General features: G+C 41.9%; 1 protein-coding gene and 1 long non-coding RNA gene across 4 annotated transcripts; both read right to left on the reverse strand.

Moving 5' to 3' along the window:
• Positions 1-942: 942 nt before the first annotated feature.
• On the reverse strand, positions 943-7,322 carry lrrc4.2 (leucine rich repeat containing 4.2). 3 transcript variants are annotated; one of them, XM_047382318.1, is made up of 3 exons: positions 5,371-7,322; positions 5,163-5,237; positions 943-5,031 (listed from the first exon to the last, which is right to left on the reverse strand). In XM_047382318.1, exon 3 carries the CDS (start codon positions 4,908-4,910, stop codon positions 2,916-2,918), a length of 1,995 nt encoding a protein of 664 aa, XP_047238274.1. In that variant the 5' UTR covers positions 4,911-5,031; positions 5,163-5,237; positions 5,371-7,322; the 3' UTR covers positions 943-2,915. The 3 variants fall into 3 exon arrangements, with proteins under 3 accessions (XP_047238274.1, XP_047238267.1, XP_047238258.1); XM_047382311.1 differs by lacking the exon at positions 5,163-5,237; XM_047382302.1 differs by having other exon boundaries at positions 5,163-7,322.
• Positions 7,323-14,606: 7,284 nt separating this feature from the next.
• On the reverse strand, positions 14,607-14,905 carry LOC124883515. The gene is made up of 2 exons (XR_007042224.1): positions 14,767-14,905; positions 14,607-14,672 (listed from the first exon to the last, which is right to left on the reverse strand). It is a non-coding gene; the product is annotated as an uncharacterized LOC124883515 (long non-coding RNA).
• Positions 14,906-16,068: the final 1,163 nt, after the last annotated feature.

Genomic DNA, 16,068 nt, shown 5'->3' on the forward strand with positions numbered 1-16,068 from the left:
TTAAAGGCTAATGGTAAGCCAGTTGTGGTATTGTCACAGTACTTACAAATCATGCACCTTTTATCTATCAGTCTCAGTTTGTTTTTGTTTTTTGTTTTTTTTTAGTGGTAACCCAAAATACTGCAAGACAAATTATTTAAAGGGGTTAAGGATTCTCCAACACTCCAAGCCCCACAAGCAGATTTTGTCAACGCAACTTTATTATTTCAAAATAAGAGTCTCAAACATAGTAATAACAAGGTGTCAAGCATAATGCACTGACCCTCATTTTCAGAGCTAATAATAATAGCTAAGACTTACTTAATTTGAGTTAGTCACATGCCAATAGCACCTGGGGAGTGCTTTGCAGGAATTACTTCACTTTGAGAAGTATTGTGGCATTCTAATTTCGTTATGGGATCTTGTTAAAATCCAAATTTGAAACAAAAGATGACTATGTGAAACAACATATCATGCCCAGTGTTAAGTACAGTTGATGATCTGTGATGCTGTGGACCAGTTTCTCTTCAGAAAAGTTTTCAGATTCAACCCTAAAACTCTAAAAAGGGGTGGATTCTTCAAGAACACTGCATATTGGCTGTTATAGAATCTTTCAGCAGGATAATGATCCAAAACATCTGGTCAAATCAACCCATAAATTCTTCAGGCACAAATAAACTTCCTTCCATGAACAGTGGTGATACAAATAATTGTGCCATGAGTGAGTTTGTTTAAAATGATTATTTCCTAATATGTTTATTCCCACTGTAAAAACATACTCAAATTGAATGTTACTTTCTTTAATTCAGTTTGAGATTGTGACATAAAAAATATATATATTTTTTAATTCTTTTTACACATCTTTACCATAGGTGCCAACAAATTTGTCTGTAGTTTAATAATACCAGTCATCTTGGTCATATAACATGTGCAGTGCAGAGTGTTTAAATAAAATATTGGTGGTACTATCAATTCACAATGCTTTATTTTTATCACAGGTATCATATTTTAATTATCTCTTATATCAAGTTCCTTCAGCATTAGAAAAATTGCACTAAAATATAAAACTTTCAAATGACCAGTAACCTACATTGTTGACTAGCATGTGTCAAATCATTACAATATATGGAAAACTGCTGAGTGACTGTAGAAATGGCAACAGTTTAACATCATAGAAGAGGCATTTAAATTATCACAGAAACAAGCCACAGTAATGGTAGCTGGCCTTGTAGCTGCATGACATCAAGATCATTGCTCAGAAATACACTGACACATATAGCATCTGTTAAAAAAAGGATATAATTGAAAACAAATAGCTTTTCTGTTATTAGGTGACATTGCAAATTGGTTGCCTTGTGCTGTAATTAATATATAACACAACATAAACATTTTTCTTTACTGAATTAATATCAGATCCAGAACATAATTAGGTCTGAGGATGAGCACATAAGAAAAGGAATGTAAAAGACATGTATGCTTCCCCTTCAGTCACTGAGAAATCAATGTTAAGAACTAAGCTGAGGCATCAAAGACCAGCAGCCTATCTGACCTGCATAGAGACCCACTGTGGGGTATAATGCAGCATTGTACACCAATTACTTAAAGACCCATTCATGCAAACACTAAGTAAATGCATAGGACCGTACAATAGGGGAGTGGGGTAAGATACCATTTACATTACTGCCTTCTGCCTTTAAGACTAAACTTACACAAATATAGAGATACTGAGAGAAGGAAAAACATTAGATGAAAATCTTTCAGATTAGAGAAATACAAACCAAATGGTGTTTTTTTATTATTTGCATTGCCTCCTTTGTTGCTCCATAAAAATAGTGTTGTTAAAAATCAAAGGTAAAAATAAAACAAAATATATTTTTTAGTTTAGTCCATAGAAAAGCTCCAGTATCAGACATTCGTTTGCTTGACTTCAATCCTCTGCATGTTTTCCCCCCAAAACTAGAATCATTAGCAAAACCACATTTTAATGCAAAACATATTTGTTCTTTTGAAAAAAATAGCGTTGGAATGAGCCCTTGCAGAGACGAGCCAGGCAACTGTTGTAATGCATTACTAAATTAGCCCTAAACACTACACAAGCCATTAAGAAGCTATCAAGTTCCTAAAGGGAAAATAATACAAAATGCAACCAATGACAGAAAATAAATATTTTATAACAGTTGTTATTGGACAGCATGCCACCTTTGCCAGTTAAACCAGTGGGGAATCATGTACACTTTAAATAAACATGTTTAGATGCGCTACAAAAAAGGCACCGGCACTGTCAAAGAAGGACAACCTAACGCCAGCAAACACAGGGTTAAACCTTAGCTGCAGGAATTCACTGCAGACCAAAAGCATTTGGCTGATAGCTACTGAACAGCACAATCTATCTGTGCCATTTTGTTGCTATTGGACAAATGTTTATATCTATTTCTATATTTACTTATATGTCTTTTTGTGTTCTTTAGTTAGGGAATTCTATTCTATTGCATATTATATTTGGCACAGTAAAAACAGAAACTGGTGCCTTTATGATGAGATTTACTTTTCCCTAAACATGGTGAAAACAAACAGAATGCCTCTTTACTTACATTAGACAGTGCCACTCTATTTTCAGTCAGAAAAACAACTTCTTTTATGCTTTTGAAATAAAAGTCACCAGATAGAAAATAGTTTCAAATTACTTTGTTTCTTAATATATTCTGCATTTTTTACCACTGCTTGGCTGTAGTTTCAGTCATATATATATATATTTTTTTTTTTTTCATATTTATATATGTATGTATAGGCATATACAAGAAAAAAGTCTGTTTTGCACTTCTGTACAAAATAAAGTTAACATTTTCTTCTTTGTGCATTATATTGCATGGACGTATGAGCAGATTCGAGAGCAGAGGTTTGGACAGAGTCATAAATAGATTCACATGGAGTATAATTCAGATTTGGGTCTCCTGAACCTTCTCCTTGCTGTTAGAGGTCATTATGACATAGGGATCAGCAATGACACTGATGTGGCTATGATGCTGTCTAACTGAGCGATGGAGAGAGTTGTTCTGGGTCCAATGGGCCCCATAGCTCCCTTGTCGTGATGAAGAAGACACATACCCAGGCTTAAATGTGTTGCTGTTGTGTTCCACTAACGTTGGCAGTACCAAGCCTGTGTCGTCAGAGCCACTAGATCCGGATGTAGGTGGTGGAACAGGTGGAACCTCTTCTTCCATTTGTATGATTTCTATGGTCCTGGCTGCAGCCACAGTACTCCTTTGCTGATGCCTCTTACGCAATTTATAGAATGCTATCAACATGGCGGCTGCTAGTAAGGTAACAGCTACAAAACAGCCAATGATGATTTTCGTGGTTTTCATCATCTCATCCAGACTGGCAGGTGGCCCGCTAGGGACTCTGGCTGTGGGAACTGACACCTGCCTTGGAGTTTGGGTATTCTGAAACAGCACAGTTGGTGTGGAGATAAAGACAGGTTGAAAAACAGAGGGTGAGGCAGGTAAAGTTGGCTTGGGCTTGGGGGTCTCCTCCACTGTGGGTTCCAACACTTCCACTGTTACAGTGGTAAAATAGGATAGGTTTGATGTGTTAAGTTCGGCATTGCTAACATTTAGATAGGCAGAAGCATTGGAATTGCCTGCCATGTTGCTCACCATGCAAGTGTACACCCCCGTGTCTGATGGGAGAACATTGGAAAAGTTGAGTGTTCCATCATTGAGAACACATATCCTTGGGTGAGCTGAGCCATGGGTTAACACAGTCCCATTGGGGAGAAGCCATCGGACAGAGCTCATAGCTGCTGTGCGACACTTCATTTCTGCCACCCTTGCTGCAGAAATGTTCAGGTCTCTTGGAGCATCGAGTATGACTGGTGCTGAACACTGAAATGTTGTTTGATCAACTTCCACTAAGTATTTTCCTCTCATCTGGGCTGGAGTGTGGCAGCGTCCACAACAGGTGGAATTTGTAGGAATATTTTCTCTGAGCCACCAGGAGACCCAAACTACATCACAATCACAGCGCCAAGGGTTGTGGTGTAGATGTAGCTCCACCAGATACTGTAGAGGGGTGAATAGGTTATGGGGAAGGGATGATAAATTATTATGGGCTAGATTCAGCTCCACCAAAGCAGTGATGTCATCAAATGCATTCCTCTCAATGATTGTAATGGCAGAGTTCATAATCCAAAGTTTACGTAAATTCTTAAGCCCATGAAAGGCCCCAGGCTTTAGCTCTGGAAAAACATTTGCAGAAATCTCCAACTCCTCCAATCCTAAGAGAGGTGACAAATTTGGAAATTCCCTCAAACTGCACATCCCTAAATTCAGGTACTTGAGGTTATGAAGGCCCTCAAAAGCCCCTTCAGAGATGTACTCCAACTTCCTCAGCTCTCCCAGGTCTAGTCTCATGAGTGAGGGAACTCGGTTAAAGGCATAAGAGGGAATGCTCTCAATTGGATTATTTCTGAGCCACAGTTCTCTCAGTTTTGAAAGATACTCAAAAGCTCCACTTGGTATGACTGTTAGTCTATTGTCAAACAACTCCAGGGTATTGAGGCTGGTCAAACCATTAAAAGCCCCCACTTCAATCTGCCTGATTGCATTTCTGCCCAACTGCAACACCTCCAGATGATGCAAATGTCTGAAGGTATCTGCCTGTATGGTCTCTATACTGTTCTCCATCAGGTTCAGGTACCTGGTGTTGGCTGGGATGTTCGGAGGAACCCTAATCAGGCCTCTACGGGTGCACACCACCTTGCTGAGCTGGTTAGTGCAGGAGCACACACCTGGACAGTTCTGTGAGATTGTTGAGCCCAACTCAGGGCCTGTCGACTGGCACATACTGAGAGCAGGCACCATGAGGGAAAGCACGGCGAGCAGGGCTGTGTTCCAGGTAGACTGCACATTAACCTGGGCCAACGGACTCATGGTGTGGAGGGCTCATTATTCTGCATGGTGGGGGGAGATGGGACACACCGAAGGACAGACCACCCTAGCCTGGCTGGGGCAGCTGAAGGCTCCCAAGTTCCATCGACAGTACAGGAAGATGCTGCATCAACGTTTTTGTGTGAAGGAATGAAGGGGGGAACATGCAGAGAAAGAACGAGAAAGGTTATTCTAATAAAAGCTATGGAAAAGCAAATCAGCAATCTACTTTAGGTAACAGCAATACTAACTTACCTCATTAGTTTAAAGGTCCTCTTTTTTTCCAAAAAGTTAAAAGGAACAACCATGCGTCAAATTCACTGATAAATCCTTTCCATGAAATGATAGAAGATAAATGCTTTCTTGTCCTTTTCTTTTGAAAAAGTAATGTGACTCTTTATTAGCCGAGGATTAAAATGGTTTTTTAAAATTTAAAATAAAAAGCAGCTTAGAAAACACTCACAGCAAAAGGTAAGGCCATGACATCTTAGCAGGTGCTTAGATCCTTTCTTTCTCCACCGACTCTTCTCTTGCCAGACTACAGATTCCAAAATGCAGCTCCACCGGGGATAAATCACAATGATCCATTACGTAGCTGATTGCCACAGAGGAGGAGAAAAGATGGGACTAACTGAAATTAAAGAAAAAAATGCCCCTCTCTGTCAGCTCTTGGTGCATGTGTTGGCTCGTTGGTTGGTTGCCTGTCTGGGTGAGAGACCTCCCTTACTATGACTTTGCCAAGGGCTTGTCGGTCGCTGATTAGCCCTGTTGTGACAGAGATTTGGAGACAAAAAAAGACCAAAGAACTCCCGGCACAGTCATCACTGTTTTCGCTCATCCTTTGCTTTCCTCTTGCTTTCTCCTAACGTTGGGCTGGCCCTGGTCAGAGCAGCTGCAAGCTGCCGTGTGCACAGTTAGCAGTAATCCGTCTATTCCTCCTGGGGGGAGGGGGGTAGAAGGTGGTGGGAGAGATGGTGGCGCTTTGTGAAAGGGGGGATACGCTGCACTGTTGGAGCTTTGCAAAAGGCTGATGGAAGAGAGAGGGAAAGCGAGAGAGAGAGCACTCTTGTCCTCCTCTGCAATAAGAGAGAAGGAAAAAGATGACGCTGGAGGATAGCAGTGAAAGTGGGTTCCGTATCTGTATCCTTAAACAAGGAAAGATGTTGGGAATTATTTTCTCCGCTGTTTGTTTTGTTTCCCGGACTGTCTCCTGCAATATCCCTTTGCCTGCATTTTTGTTATTTCTTTCTCCAGGGCTGAGGGAGTAAGTTGTGGCAGTTAGCCATGTGTGTGGCTGTCAGAGTTGCGGCTGGCTGGTGGACTACTGCAGTAGTCGGAGTGGCAGAGAGAGAGAGGGCATGAGGGAGCTTTAAAAGAAAAGGAGAGAAAGAATCCCTGATAGATCAAGAGCAAAAGAAAGATAGAGTGCGCAAAGCAGAGTTTTCAAGAGAGAAATGGCAAGCCACTCTCACATCCAGCCCACCGTCACAGAAACAGCAGGAGCAGCATTCTTATCCTCATCTCTTCTTCTTGTTTATTCTCCAATCTCCCTCTTCCACCCTTCAACCTCCCCCCACCCCAATGTGTGTCGGTGTTGCAGGCAGCTAAGATGCTTGCTCTGCCCCCTCCCTTTGTCCTTCAGTGGGAACGTGAATGTACTGCTGACGCACTCCTCTCAGCTGCTCAGCCAGCCTCAGAGCAGTGCATTGGTTTGATGCAGTGTTCCTGTGTATTAACACATTCAACCTCCCCATCTCCCCCTTTCCCTCCCGTCACTGTAACTATCTTCACCTATTTTTTTCGCTCTCTCTTTCTGTCTCCGCTTCTCACATGTTCTGCCCCCTTGCCTTCTTTCGTCACTCTAACTCTTTCCTGCCGGTCCCTCACCATTCTCACTTGCTGTCTGTCTGGAAGCTCCCTCTCTACAGCCAATTTTTAAAATTGTAACCCCAAATTCCAAGGCATCATACAGAAAAAAAAAGTTAGACTTTGAATGCCAGCTGCAGAGTTGCTTTACATTTTCTGTGATTTTCTCAAACTTGAGTTCAGCAGTGAAACAGAGTTTTCCTCTGTGGCGATGACGCTCTTTCTCACCTACTGTAAGTCAGAGTTTAAAGTGAATGTGCCTGATGCAGGAGTATGTCTAGATGAAAAAAAAAAAAACTGAGTTGTTAGATGCATTTGATTTCCTTAATTCTTCAGCGGTTTAGAATTTGTTATGTGCGAGTGTGTTTCGCTGGGTGGGTTAGGTCAGGGAGTCTGTGACATCATATAGGGCTGAAACGCTGACTCTGCTTCTCTGTGTCTGCTGGGCAGTCTTCTCTTCAGGGAGGAGAAAGATGAAAGATATTGCACACTGTTATTTCCTGGAAAGGTGAAAGAAAGACAGAGGAGAAGAAACTCACCAAATGAAATTGTGTGTGTGTGTGTGTGTGTGTGTGTGTGTGTGTGTGTGTGTGTGTGTGTGTGTGTGTGTGTGGGTTGGGGTGGTTAGGAGACACATCCATGTCCTTGCTGAAACGGGCAAAATTAGTCTATAAAAGGAAGAGAAAAAAATTGATAAATAGTGAGAGAGAACACTGAATGGCTGTCTTAGTAAAATGGCACGCAACAAAAGAAAAGAAGAGAAATGAGGATTTGAGAGGAACGGTTGGAGATTGTTGGATTATGTATCATTTAAGTGCAGGAGGAAAAACCTCCCCTTCTTCTTCGGGTTAATGACTAGCCTTTTTTCCTGTGTTCCTCCTCTCCTGCCATGTTGTGATTGCAATTGGGTTTTGGATCTGTATACAATGCAAAAGAACGCTTTACACTCACACCAAAATAAAATAAAATTTGCTCTGTTGTTGTTTTGCTTCAGTTTATTAAAGCTTATGCCAAAGCACTGAAATTGTATTCTTTGCCATGTAAAGATGTTATTTGAAAAACTAATGTTACATGTACACACTGAATGGTTGAATCTGACCTAAGAGTTAAAAAGTAAATTTTAAAGGATAAAAGATGAATTATAAGAAAGTAGTGAATATATTGGTGTTTCTAGAGGTAAACATTTTAAATAAATAAATAAAATATAGAACTGTCATGATTTGTAGGTATTTGAGTTTTGTTTTGGATCTTGCTCATCATTATTTGTTTTCCAGGTGATGCTTTAGTTCTTTTATTTTTGGTTTAGTTTCTTATTCATTCTGTTTATGGAGCATTTTAGTTCTGTGACTACTGAAAGAACTTTCCACTGGTCTTACTTTGTCTTTGTATCTCTGTTTAGTTCTTATCATATTTTGTTTCTGTTCTCAGCCACTTCCAACTTAATCATCTGTATTTGGTCCACCTGCTTTATGTCACCAGTCTCACTGCTTTCACCTGTCATGCTCCATATATGCTCTTCTGTCCTGTCTACTCCTTGCTGGAAAATACTGTTTGCCTTGCCACTCCTGTGGGCGACCATTTGTTTATGCCAAGCCAAGCCTGTCCATGTCATCGATTGTTACCATGCCAAGCCTGCCTATGTTCATGTCTGCATCTGTTACCATTTGCCTGTTGTGAGTTTTTTACTTTTTTATTAAAACATGTTTTATTCACTTTATCTCTGCATACCTGCCTGCACTTGAGTCCACTCCAAGAATCGTTTCTTGACATGAGTTGTAATATTGTTCCCTAAGTACTTGAAATAAAAGGTTGAAAATAAAAATAAGCTGCTGTAAAGCTGCTATTTTTTAGCTCAAAATTAATACTTCTTTGACATTTGTTTCAATGTAAAATGCATACAGATTTGCTTGTTTAATTTCCTCTCAGAAACAAATTATCATCTGCCAGCAGCATGAAGATTTTGGGCTCAATTGTAAATGTCAATTTAAAGACAGAAAAACCTTATTAATTGTATTTTCATTTGTTTAAATGCTAATATTACATGAAGCAGCACATTTCTGATAATTATTTTTCCAGCATTATTTAAGACTTTGAAAAAAAAAAAAGGTAGGTGTCATTGTGTCATAAATAAGCTAGTGTGTCCTTCACTGCCTTTTTAAAGTTTGGAGTTAAAGCATAGTTCAAACAAAAAATATAGTAAAACTCGACTATGTGTTTTTTTTTTTGTTTTTTTTTTGTGCAACAAACAATGACCTTGAAAGGAAAAAGAAAAGACGGGGACAAGTGTTAATGACAAACTTTGAGTTGGGTGACTGGAAAGGAGGAAGAACTTGGGGGAAAAAGTCAACTACAGTGCATATCCCACTTTTATCATTTGTAACTGTAGAGCATTATGCTAAAGTTTGAACAAATAGAGAGCTAATAAATGAGTGGGAGCCTATTGAGATAAATCAGTAGAGGAGGGGAATAAAACTATTAGTTAAGGTGGGGTGTGCAGGGTTGGTCAAATAATTGATGGCCATGGTTGTAGCTTTTGTGGTAATGATATTACAGAGTCATGAGCATGCAAAGGTCACTTAGCGCATTGAATATATAATTATTTCTCTTGCTGTCTTTATGCCTGCTTTAGTTTTTTCTATTTTTTACTACTTGGTTTGGTCTATTTATCTGCTTCAGTAGCCTAACTGAGACAGACAAAACACTCACAGCTGATTTATTTTGAAGAAAAATAAAATGAGGGTCAGGGCAAGGATTTATTACCGTCTACAGATTATTTTACATGGTGCTGTAAATTCAAAGGGGTTTTATGGAACTGCTTTATGGTTGGATATGACAATTGTAAATTCTTTTGAAAATTATATGGCAGGAATAAAATAAAATGATAACCTATATTTTTAAAATATGATTTTGAGGATTGTGCATGAGATCTAGGGGAAGGTGAGTAACGCCACGGAGACTGAGTATGGGCCGAGGTATCTGGGTGCTAGTTTTCTGGAGTAAGCCTTCAGAGGAAAGTCTATAGAGGACAGCCAAACTTCCTGTCCAGGTGAGCAAGTGGGAGTTGGGATTCTCCTCTTTTTTGCATATTTCTTATTTTGATGGGATGAATGTTGGAGGGCTGTTATGGTTTGATTCCAGAATCGACAGCAGTGGAGTAAATGGTTACGGATAGCAGGACAGACTCTAGGGCGGATGAGTTTAAGAGTGATGGTTGATAACCTAAAGAGGATTCAAATGGAGAAAAACCGGATGCTGCAGAGGCATGGAAATTTTGAAAATACTCAGCCCAAATGAGATGGTGACTATGGAAAGAGGGATTATTATTGCAGAGCCATCTGAGTGTATTTTCCATTTCTTGGTTTAAACGTTGTGGATGAAAGCCAGAAGAGAGTTTGGACTGTGCCCCAAGGGCTATGGAGAAATCCTTCCAGACTTGAGAGATGTTAATGTACTGCTCCACGGTTTTACGTTCAAAATTGGAAATTTTATATAGTCGGCCAGAGGGCAACAGGACACCTGGAAGGAGATCAATGCTACAATTATGGGGACGATGAGGAGGAATTGATAGAGCTAGGTCCTTATCGAAAACCTTCTGAAGGTCATGATAGTCAGAGGGTACATTAGAGAGGTCAGGTGGCTTCTCAAGGCTGTCAGAGTTGGTGCAGCTAGGTGGAACCGCTGAACAGAGACAAAAACAAAGGCAATGAGGGCTCCAGGCTTCTTTGCGTGATTTGGCCCAATTCATGCGTAGGTCGTGGGTCTTGAGCCACGGGTGTCCCAAAATGACATGGCTTCTTTGCTGGGGAATATAAAAAAAAAAGTAAATTAGTTTATGATGGTTTCCTAATGTATAGAAATGAAATGGGTATTTGTTAATTAACTGTTTCCAGGGCTTTACAGTCCAGGGTAGAAACTTGTACTGGAAAGGGAAGATCTTGGACAGGTATTTGTAAATTGTGAACTAAATCTAGATTGATTAAGTTCTGTTCAGAGCCAGAATCTACTACTGCTAATAAGGAGTGTTATTCATGGTTTTAACAGATGGTGAAATGGAGCTGGAAACGAGGATAACTGGGGTGGTGAACAGCGCCTTCCAGTACTCCCTGAACTACAGATGGGCGGTCTCTTTTGGCTGCACCAGGCAAGGCAATCAGAAGTGGCCAAGTTTACCACAATAAAGGCATTGCCTGGAAGTCAGGTGCATTTGTCTTTCCCTTGGTATGAGGCTAGCTCTGCCTGTTTGCATGGGCTTATTCTGACAGGGAGAAACAGAAGGTTGCACTACAGGGTCTACTGAAGTAAGAACAGGTGTTGAGCTTTCTGGTCTGAATGTGGATGGCTTTAGCTGCCTTTTTTCTGTATTTCTTTCCCTAAGACAATTATCTATGCATAGGGCCAGGTTTATTATTTTGTCGAGTGTCTCTGGTTCATCACGACAAGCTAATTTATCTTTTAATTTCTCAGTAACAAAATTTCTGAATGCCCCTTTAAGAGCTAGTAGGTTCCAACCTGATTCTGCCACCAGAGTGCAAAATTCAATTGTCATTTCAACCTGGACAGACTCACAAAGAGAAAACAGGGATGCATTTACAAAAGTTATTTAGTGAATGTTTATTTCTTTGGCGCTCTGACCCCAGTGGAAGACGTGAATCCTTAGAATGACATGCGCTTGAATGAACATCTTAGGGTTAGATTTAGAGATGTCTTCCCCCCCAAAAAAGGGGGACAAGGCTGGGGCCAAGGCCAGAAATGAGAAAGGAAGGGAAGTTATCGGGGTTCATAAAGATTCGAATAACGTGAAGAAGGAATGATTTGAGCCTAGAGAGAAGGAATGGGTTAGTGTGCCTGACCAGGCATCGATGGGGCTGTGCCTGACAAGGCGAAGATGGGGCTGAGCCTGAAAAGGCGTAGATGGGGCTGAAGATCTAAGAGAAGAAAATAATTAATTAACGAGGGTGCCTGTAGAGGAGAAAAATGAGGCAGAGACTGAGAAGATGAGGCCCAATTGAGTACTAAAACGGAAATCTATCAGGATAATAGAATGAAATAAAAGGGACGAAAGAAGTGCAAGGCGTGGAAAGGATAAATAATGCAGAGAAATATAGTTTGTAAATAGGCTACGAAAGCAAGGAAAATAATAGGAATGCAAAGCAGATGATAGAAATGCCTAAAAGGCTATGCAGATAAAGATATGGAATGAAGCTATAAAAACAGATCCGCTGACCGGGACAAAGAAATAGATAGATCGGGTAATGGAGGAAGAAAGGCAGGAAATGAGTGAAAGTAATTAAAGGGAAGAAAAAGCTTAAATTAAACAGGGAATTGGCCCGCAAAAAGAAAAGGGGAAATAAAGTGAGATGACGAAATTTCAGAAGAGCTATGCAGTGTTGGAAATGCCATGAAGGAAATCCAGATGAAGACATGAAATAAAGTACTCGTACTCGTCATCTTCCGCTTATCTGGGACCGGGTTGCGGGGGCAGCAGATTCAGCAGAGACACCCAGATGTCCCTCTCCCCAGACACCTCTTCCAGCTCCTCCAGGTGTTCCCAGGCCAGCCGAGAGACATAGTTCCTCCAGCGTGTCCTGGGCTGTCCCCTGGGCCTCCTCCCGGTGGGACGTGCCTGGAACACCTCTCGAGGAAGGCGTCCAGGAGGCATCCGGTATAGATGCCTGAGCCACCTCAACTGGCTCCTCTCGATGTGGGAGCAGCAGCTCTACTCCGAGCCCCTCCCAGATGGCCGAGCTCCTCACCCTATCTCTAAGGGAGTGCCCGGCCACCCTACGGAGGAAGCTCATTTCAGCCGCTAGTATCCGGGATCTCGTTCTTTCGGTCATGATCCAAAGTTCATGGCCATAGGTGAGGGTAGGAATGTAGACCAACCGGTAAATCGAGAGCTTCGCTTTTCGGCTCAGCTCTCTCTTCACCACAACGGACCGGCACAGTGCCCCCATTACTGCAGCAGCCGCACCGATCCGTCTGTCAATCTCCCGCTCCATTCTTCCCTCACTCGTGAACAAGACTCCGAGATACTTAAACTCCTCCACTTGAGGCAGGATAAATAGGCTATGAAAGCAAGCAAATAATAGGGATGAAAAGCAGATGATAGATATGCCAAGAGGGCAATGCGCGATGATAGATATGCCTGGAAGGCAATGCATGATGATGAATATGCCTAGATGGTGATGCAAGATAAAAGATATGCCTAGAAGGCTATACACGATGATAGATATGGCTGGAAGGCAATGCACAATGATAGATATGCCTGGAAGGCAATACACGATGATAATATGCCTAGAGGGCAATGCAAGATGATAGTGAGGGCAATGCGAAATTATGTACAGTATATATACACCGCAGAGGTTATACAGATAAAGATATGGAATAAAGCTATAAAAACAGATCCGTCGAGAAAAAGAAATACATAGATAGGGTGATAAATAAAGAAAAGCAGGAAATGAAAGAGGTAGTTAAAGGGAAGAAGAAGCTTAAATGAAACAGGAAATGGGTCCGCATGAAGAAAAGAAGGGGAAATAAACTGAAATGAAGAAATTTCAGAAGAGCTGTGGAGTGCTGGAAATGCCATTAAGGAAATGCAGCTAAGAGGGTAAAGGAAACATAACAAGAAGATGAGTGTAAGGGCTAAGCAGAGCCTAACACGTGGAGGAGAAAGGATGAAGCTGACTGAGCTTGGAGTGGGAATGGTATAACCTGATTGGTGTGGAGGATGTAGAATCAGCTGAGCCTGACGAGGAGAACAGAGAGTGAGACCTATCGAGCATGGCAAGGCGTGGAGGGGATGAGACAAACCTGACTAGGTAAGAGGGGGCAGACCTGAGTGAGCCCGACACGGAGTAGAGGGAAAATAGTGAAAGCCTGACTAGGCAAGAGGATGAGAACTTGCAGAACTTGACGAGGCGAGCAGAAGATGAGACTTGGACGTGCCTGACAAGTCATGGAGGGGAAATGATGTAATCCTGATAAGGCGTGGAGGCCTGACTGTAACTGACAAGGTAGCGAGTGAGGGATCGGCTTGTATGAAGGAGTGCGAGAAGGAAAAGAAATAGCTGCGCCTGACATACACTTGAAAGATTTTAATTAAAGGTTCTGAGTTGTACTGGTTTCTCTTACCTTTATATGAATTTCATGAAAAGTTATTGCTTCTTCCATACCTCTGACTCTCTGAGGGGCTCACCAAGTGGCAGATGCACAACGCTGTTAGCAGCTGCTAAATGTGCAGACCTAATCTTGCAAGTGCCACCATTTCTAAAAGACACAAAGATAGATCTGCTCTACCGAGCAAATATGGCTTCCTACACTGTTGCAGATCCCCAACATAAATGAGTTATTACATTTAAAACCAATGTTATGAATATGAATGAGGAATTCAGCAAGATAAAATAACCAATGGATCTCAAATCAGTTTGTTTTATGCGGATTGAGTGGAGAAAATAATATTTTAAAAAACTGATGGTTATTTCTTCACGCTACTAAAGCCTTCTATTATATGTGACTCTTCAGTCACACTAAGAACTTTGAGCGGAGATCGAACCTTGAGGAATTCTGAAAGCTGTATGAACCAATTTCCAAACTGGGTTGCTGTGTGGGCCATTGATGAGTGGACCCTTAAATTAGACACTCGTCCAGTTCCTTAGATTTGGACTGAGAAAACTGACTGTCCAAGCAGTCCGACAACTTTTAATATCTCCAACTTTTTGTTGGAGTAGAACTACAAAATATAAACATGAAGCCCTTCTTTAAACTACTGAGAGTGACATCATTTTTGACACTGATCTGACCCACATGCAGAAAGAACACAAGTAGAGAGCATCAAACGGTGAAAAGAAGTTTATTATTTCTAAATTCTACACGGGGATGACAGGGATCTGGTCTCTCCAACTGTGCGAGAAAAAGAACTGATAAGAAAACAGGACGGCAATGTATATATAAATATATAAATATAAATATCATGAATAATGATAAATGCTCTTACTAGAGAGTGAACGGAATCCGCCAGGGGAGACGGGGTTTAGGAGAACTGAAGTAGAGCTCACAGCGAAACGTGCTTTCTGTGGAAAGCGAGTGGAAGGTGAAGCAGGAGTTACGTAGGAGGGTGGACAGGTCTGCAGGAGAAGTACGCTTGTCGTAATGTAACACAGATCCAGTAAAAGGTGAAGATTGCTCAGTCCAGGAGTGTACGTAGAATTCCAGACAGGTAATCCAAAAGGCTCCAAGCGCTTGAGGAATAGTTAGAGGATCGATGCACATCAAGGTTACTGATACCTAAGGCGAAAACACAAATGTCAGAAAGGAACAGAGCAGATCAAAACCCAAAAACTGGCTCGAGATGGTTACCACATAGGCTCAACACTCAGGCGACGAGTAGCAGGCAGCCACGGCTTAAGTAGCGTACACGGCGATCAGAAGATGGGAAACACCTGTCCACATTCCTCCTGTAGCTCGACACCCTCTGCTGGACGAATAAGGTTAGCAGCAAGCAGAAAACAGACAGGCTCCCAGAACCCGACAGAGAGAACAGCAAACTTCGATGAGAGTGAAAGATTAATCAGCTTTGTTGACAATGTGAACAGTGATTCTGAAGCCTGGATTAATGCGCTGCCCCTGCAGAATCTAGGAACGGAGCCTAGGTTGGGACGTTAGAATGTGTGGGAACATAGAATCTGCCTGAGCGAAAAAGAGAAGTGAGAAACACTGAATGCCTGAAATGTAGCTGAAGGTTGAAAAAGGAATAGGAAAAAAAAATGGAGTGATGCATCTCACCTAGAGACAAGCGAGACTGGGCGTTAGCAAGGTGAATGCTGGAGGGAGGGGCTGAAGAGCGGCCTGGGCGCCGGTAGAGCGGAGAAGAGGATGCTGACGTAGCCAAGTTGGAGGCGAACTCCGGAGATGTTGAGTGAGATGAATCCATGGATGATATGCATGAAGCAGAGAAGATTGAGGGATGACTAGAGAAGAAGAAGACGTCGAAGCTTGAGGTGCGGGAGGATCGGTTCGAGAGACGAAGATCAGAGGAGAAGCTGCATGCAGAAGACAGGCAGGAATGTGCAGGGGGAGCCAGGGTGGAGGAGGTCAACCTCGGCAACTCTTGGCAGGAGGATTTTAAGGCGCTTCCGGAGGAGGTGGAAGGTGGAGGAGGTGGAAGGAGAGAATTAAGCTGCGGCAGGAGCGCGGAGAGCTGAGCGAGGTGGGATAAATCCAGATTGGAGTCAGGAGACATGCAGCACAGTCTGGACTGGGAGAATGGATGCCAAAGCAGGAGGCCAGGCAAATGGTT

Source organism: Girardinichthys multiradiatus, chromosome 2 (genome assembly GCF_021462225.1).
Source record: "Girardinichthys multiradiatus isolate DD_20200921_A chromosome 2, DD_fGirMul_XY1, whole genome shotgun sequence".
Taxonomy (NCBI): Eukaryota; Metazoa; Chordata; class Actinopteri; order Cyprinodontiformes; family Goodeidae; genus Girardinichthys; species Girardinichthys multiradiatus.

Coding starts and splice junctions, on each gene's coding strand:
- lrrc4.2 (XM_047382311.1), bottom strand. CDS start 4,910: ATGAGTCCGTTGGCCCAGGTTAATGTGCAGTCTACCTGGAACACAGCC.